We start from the raw sequence: 6,000 nt of genomic DNA, 5'->3' as shown, positions 1-6,000 counted from the left end.
TCAGCCGAATACTCCTCCATCTGACTCTCCAAACCCCCCATGTACATGCATGCTCAGCCTGGCCGAATATGCATGTGTTCTGAAAAGAGAGAGGACAGAATGCTGCTGTCAGAGACCAGAGATGTTGAAGTTTGACAGTCCGATCCTCATCTACCCTGCCATCTGGGGATAGTCGGGAGGCCTCCACACGTACCAGAAGGTCAGCCAAACAGGATGGTTCAGCCACTGTATACCTAATTTGTATGGCCAGCTTAACGAAATATCTAAAATATCTTGGTCATCAGTGGTTTTTTCCATTTCTTCACTTTCGGTGCACTTTTTGGGTCAACTTTCGTGTGACTTCAAGACTGCCACTTCTAGGTGTGGAGGACGCCCAAGACAACCCTTGTGCTGCCCATACAGCCATAAAAAAAAGACAGCAGAAAATTCTTTCTTAAATGTATTTATTTAATGATTTTTTTTATTTCATAACCACAGGAAACTTCCAAAATAGCAAAAAAATTTGTCCTATAAAAATATCTTGTATTTCTCTATACATACAATTATTTTTACAATGCCAGAAAAATTCTCATTGGTACCAGATAGATTTCAACTTCGGTTTAAAAAAAAATACAAAAAAAACAAAACCAAAACCTTTTTCTTAACATTTCCCTTTATACAGAAAATGCAATTTTTTGTATTTTTTGTAAAAAAAAAAAAAAAAAGTTTAATAATATTAGAGGAAGTCGGGAGAGTACAAAGTGTTGGCTTCCTCGTGTAAGGGTCTTTGGGTTACTCCCCGTTTACTGTACAAGTCGAGATATAGAAGAGCAAATCTGTGAAGGGATTTTTTGAATTTTTACAAGGAATGTGAACAGTACAAGGAATAGATGGAAATGACCAGTCTCACCGTAAAGTCTCGTACGTGTGGATGGTGTGTCATTCTACTAGGTAAAGAACAATTCCAGTCATCGATGAGGTCCCTCCCGTCATGCATCAGTATGGCCCGATTATTTTGGGCGTCTGTTCCTTGTGCTGCACTTTGTATAAAGGTATGTTCACACCATTCTTAGGTCGTTTGGCAAAATCCATCAGGGAACCCGTAGGAGAAATCAAAGGCTGGCCCTCACATGATTTCTTCTGTAGGTCACACTGCGGTGGTCTGCACATGGATTAGGCCCATTCAGTCAAGGTTAATTACAGACTTAAGTCACTGCGTGGTTTAGGCATCAAGAATGTTCTAGGATGCCAAGTGACAACTGGGCAGAGCATAATTCTGGATCACAAAAATGGTCAGGTCCATTAAAGGGCCCTTTACACAGGCTGAGAATCGGACAGATAATCGCATTCGTAGGATTATGTGTCAGTGTAAAGGTGCCGCCGATGAACGGGTGAAACTCTGGCAGCAGATTGTGCCGTCTAATCATGATCTGCTGCCGGCAAGCAACGATTCAGTATGGGGACGAGCAATGTCATTAGCGATGGCTCCTCCTCATACAGTGGAGGAGATCGTTGCATGTGATAGCAGCGGTCTCCCCTGGTGAAGAGCAGACGATTGCTGGGAAGGAAGCCTTCCCTCCCGACAATCGTCTGCTAAATCGTGTAAATGGGCCTTAAGTTGATGTCCTGACCAAACCAGCGTGATGTATTTACTCAACTAGCACTATCTGGTATAATACTGCCCCCTATGGACATCGGAGTAAGAATCTGAACAAGTAGGGGGACTGTCACCTCCGACTGGAATAGCTCTTTGTCTATAGAAATCTTGCCATGTTAAAGTTTCAAATAATACGTTTCGAATGCTGTAACACACATACAGTATGTATGAGAAAGAGAGGAGGCAATGGTACAGCACAAACACCGAGGTACAAAAACTGTAGAACGAAGAACCGGATAGGGCAGAAACATGGCATTGCTGCCAGTGAAGTCCCAGCACTTTACCCCATCTTGTTTTACTATCATTTTACTTTATTAATGCTGAGTAATACGAGGACCTTAACCTGAATGCAACGCAAAGAACCAAAAAGACTGGTAAAGAAGATGTTCAGAGAGTCAGTAAAAGACCTTGAAGAAACGTCCCTATGGGGAATTCTCCGAGGAGAGAACAGTCATCAGAAGAACTGTGAAAGGACCATAAGTAGGGCTGAAGATGACCGGAGAACAAACTTCTAGGAATAGAAGGGCTAGATGATTGTCCACTAGGACAGTACATAGTCATGAACTGATAGGAGCCTGGCAGTAGGATGCCTGGGAGAGAAGTATCATGAGAGGACTATGTCAGAGAAGATGAAAAGAGAAGAGCTGTTGTGAAGGAGTGAGGAGGAAGCGCTGCGAAGAAGGACAGCATATGTGAAGAAAGAAGGACTTAAGATAGTTTCACACTAGCGTTTTGAGATCCAGCAGGCCTCTCTGCATTCAGGCATTGCCAGAAGCTACCTCATCACCATCTGGCCTCATTCACTATAATTGGGACCGGTGGAGAATCGGCCGGACGAAAACCAACGCGCCGATTCTCGGCATGTTTGCCGACTTGCAACCGGATCTCTGCTGGTCCCCATTATAGTGAATGGAGTCGGCCAGTGCCGGATCCAGACAGCCTGCCAGAGATGTCTAACACTAGTGTGAAACTAGCCTTAATTTGGGGTTACACGCAAACCTAAATCTGGCCATTCACCTTCTCTAACTGCCAGGGTTCCTGGTGGCATCTCTAATCGTGGTATGTTGGAATTAAACATGACCAATCCCCTTTTTTTCCCCCGACAGAATGTCTGCCAGCAGATCCAGCCGACCTTAGTCGAATGTACATGGCCACCCTTATTGGAAGTAGATTAAGATTTCGGTGGGAGGAATGGGGAAGCTGGGAATGAAAATACTGGAATGAATTACATAACAACCATTTTGAGATCACCACCCAAAATGAGTCCTCTGTAAGAAGACGCATAGTAGAAGATGGCACCGTAGTCTGTCAAAGGAGATCTAGATAACAGGGTGGTCTGCTCAAACAGGTCCTATCCGGAGGATGGGCCATCAATATAAAATTCCTGGACAACCCCTTCAATGATGAGAGGGTCTATAAAACTAGTGCCAGATAAAAGCTACCCAGGAAGGCAGCGGTCAACAGAAAAGAGAATGCGAAGATGCCCTGAGAAACGAAGCTTACAAAAAGATGGATGAACGTTCAGGAGCAAAATGAAAGCACAAAGACAATAACAGAACATAATACTAAACATTACAACACTAACCACAAATCAAAACGGGAGAGAAAGAATAAAAGATGAAAACATACAGGAAGGAGCAGCCGTACAGTGGTGGCAGCACGAACCGTACGGCAACAGAAGGGTTTCCAGGTTTCTATCCCCGGTCACCTTCCACCCCATCCACAGAATGGTGCCTTCACAAACGCCAGATTTGGTTTCAGAAAAGCGCATGAATTTCTGCAAGTTTAATTCAAATTAAAGTAACTGATTTTCAGTCGCTGAAATTTTCTGCATCCAAATCTGCCAGATGTGAAGGCGCCCTAAAGCTGTGCTCAATGCAAAATGGTAGGTGGACGTTACTTACAGTAGCAGATTTTACATAATTTATCCTAAAATGAAGTCAACAAAAAATGTGCTCAATTTTTAGTTTAATGCCTTCATAAGCAGACCTTTTTGCCACATTTATGTCCCAGAATTGGTTAACGAAAAACATCAATGTGTATCTGATAACATCATCTGTAGATGACGCTTAATGATGATGATGTACATAATAACCACAGCCAGCTGCTCTTAATCTCGACTCCAGGTCTAGACGGCATCTGAAGCAACCTGACCCAATGGCTACAGCTTCCACGGAATCCAACTTTTACATAGAGGAGAAAATAATCATGACAGATCCATGCGGCACATGGTGAAACATTTGAGATAGGTTTTATGATTGACTCAGAGCTGTGTTTGATTCTTAAGTATACTGGGAGCACAACACCCCTTCCATCATGTCACGTCAATGACTAATGGAGTACAAAACTGATTTTGGAATAATTTTTACCAGTACCAGATCTAAGGGCGCTAGCGGTCTTCAGCTCTGGCATATATTGAGGGGTACTAATGAAGGATGTTCCCTCAATGTTCATCCACAGGCCCCAATAGGGCACCCATAAAACCCCTTCAAGTGTCTACTAAACATTTAACACCAGCTGGTCAAAAAATCTGTCCACAGACTTTGAAACCTTGGCCAATATGACCAATAATGATCATCCGTGTCAGCATCCTGGGCATCTAGCGATCAAGTGTCCTTCTCTCCTTGGGCAAAGTGACCACAACAGTCAATCACATTGCTGCTCTTTTCCTACTGATACTAGTTCTATCGGTTGCTGTGGTCCACCCTTCCATATTTCAAAAATAAGTCCAACATAGCCCCTAAGGAGTGTACACATAGTGTATGCACTGTGGCTTCAGGCAGTGAAGATGTTAAGCTGTGAGGCAAGGAGCTGAGAAGGAAAGTGATGAAAGCTTTCAGCTGCCTTCGTCTCCCCGGGGAACCCTCCCCAATCCAACAAAGATGCTTGCACCAAGGTCAGTGCTAATATTTCTTTCAATATGCATGTACAGAGATGTTCGTAAAACAAACACACCTCAACTATGTCTGAGAATGCAGTAAATGACAGCAAAAAATGAAACTAGAAACTGGGCCCCTGAGAGGCATCCAGAGGCCGTTCTGAGGGCAACTGGCTACTCTTATCCAAGATAACTCTTTAGAGGCAAGCACCTTCTCCTGACACAACTATGCATTTAGTAATGTTTTGTAAGAATTGATCCTTATCTTGTATATGGATGTGGACTGTCACCATGTGAACCATGTACGGGACAAGTTCAGGCCCTGTGACGCCACAGGCAGTGGTCTTAATGGAATAATATCTAGTTTACTTTGGCTAGATTTTAGGAATATCATAGGATTTTACAGATCTGTAGCCATTTATTTTCACTTTGTGGAACCGCAATGGGGTCATACATAATGCCGAGGTGATCAATCCCAGATCACTGCACTTCTGGTTATACTCACTGACAATAACCCTGCTGTTTATTTGGCCGGTATTGGTAAACTCAGACTAGAGATGACATACCCCTGATAATGACCTCAGTAACAGTGTCCCTTCTGGTCTTGTTGCGCATGAATGTTCCAGTCTAGGGAACAACGACGGGGGTCATAACAGTGTCGCTTGTTCAAAACACTCGTCGTAGTCTTTGTTCCTTGTGTGTATTTTCTGTGCTGCCTGTCTACGCCTCTGATATTCTAAAAACTCCTCCTTCAATGCTGCGCAACGCTCTTCTGGGCTGGACAGTGCCTGAGGGTAACGGCTGTCCAGCGCATCCACCGGTCCCGGACCAGCCGGGCATGGAGCCGCCTCTGAAGAAAGCTTTAAATCTGCAGAAGAAAAGACAATACAATGAGCTTGATTCCTCTTGAGGTCCCCCAATTTTTTGTTGTTGGAAGATGCTCAGTCAAGTAAGTTATTTCCACCGTTCATGGAGATCCATTTGTGTGTGTGTGAGGGTGCGGGGGGGGGGGGGATATTGGTTGGGAACATAAACCAATGATATAACCTTTAGAGGGTGGCACTGGGGCATACACTAACGCACTTGTGGAAAATGTATAGCATGTAATATCTGGTTGCGTTCTAGTCAAGCCTCTACTTGCACATTTCAGCTCCTACCTTCACTTTCCATGATCTTGCAGTAGAAATACAGGGTAATTCAATGGACAATTCTCACTGGGTGGAAAATTTCTAAGCCATCTACTCTTTCACAAGGGAGGCTCCTTATCCCTAAGGTGTGATTATCATAATTACACACAGAATGATGTTTTTCTTGTAAATCCTTATTAAGATGTTGTCTTGTTCTGTTTTGAGCACCAGGCCTTGTGAGAAAGCAGACATGTTTTTTTTTTCCATGAAAGAGCTAGCCTATATCCTGGGGGATCCTCAGAAAAGGCAATGTATGTCTTATTGGTCTACAATTAAGAGAAGTCATGTAGAAGAGCTCT

At 43.5% G+C, this 6,000-nt stretch overlaps 1 protein-coding gene across 5 annotated transcripts in view; it reads right to left on the bottom strand.

Annotated features, from left to right (window-relative positions):
• Positions 1-485: 485 nt before the first annotated feature.
• The window catches only part of IGSF9 (immunoglobulin superfamily member 9), a 97,343-nt gene continuing 91,828 nt past the window's right edge, over positions 486-6,000 (bottom strand). For all 5 annotated transcript variants that reach the window (XM_040411386.1, XM_040411385.1, XM_040411388.1 and 2 more), the window contains exon 21: positions 486-5,382. In XM_040411386.1, the coding sequence (XP_040267320.1) occupies positions 5,162-5,382 (221 nt within the window). In that variant the 3' untranslated portion in view covers positions 486-5,161. The remainder of the gene's footprint in view (positions 5,383-6,000) is intronic.

This window comes from Bufo bufo, chromosome 11 (assembly GCF_905171765.1).
Source record: "Bufo bufo chromosome 11, aBufBuf1.1, whole genome shotgun sequence".
Taxonomy (NCBI): domain Eukaryota; kingdom Metazoa; phylum Chordata; class Amphibia; order Anura; family Bufonidae; genus Bufo; species Bufo bufo.
Note: the sequence above shows the minus strand (reverse complement) of the source record. Positions and strands in the feature narration are given on the sequence as shown.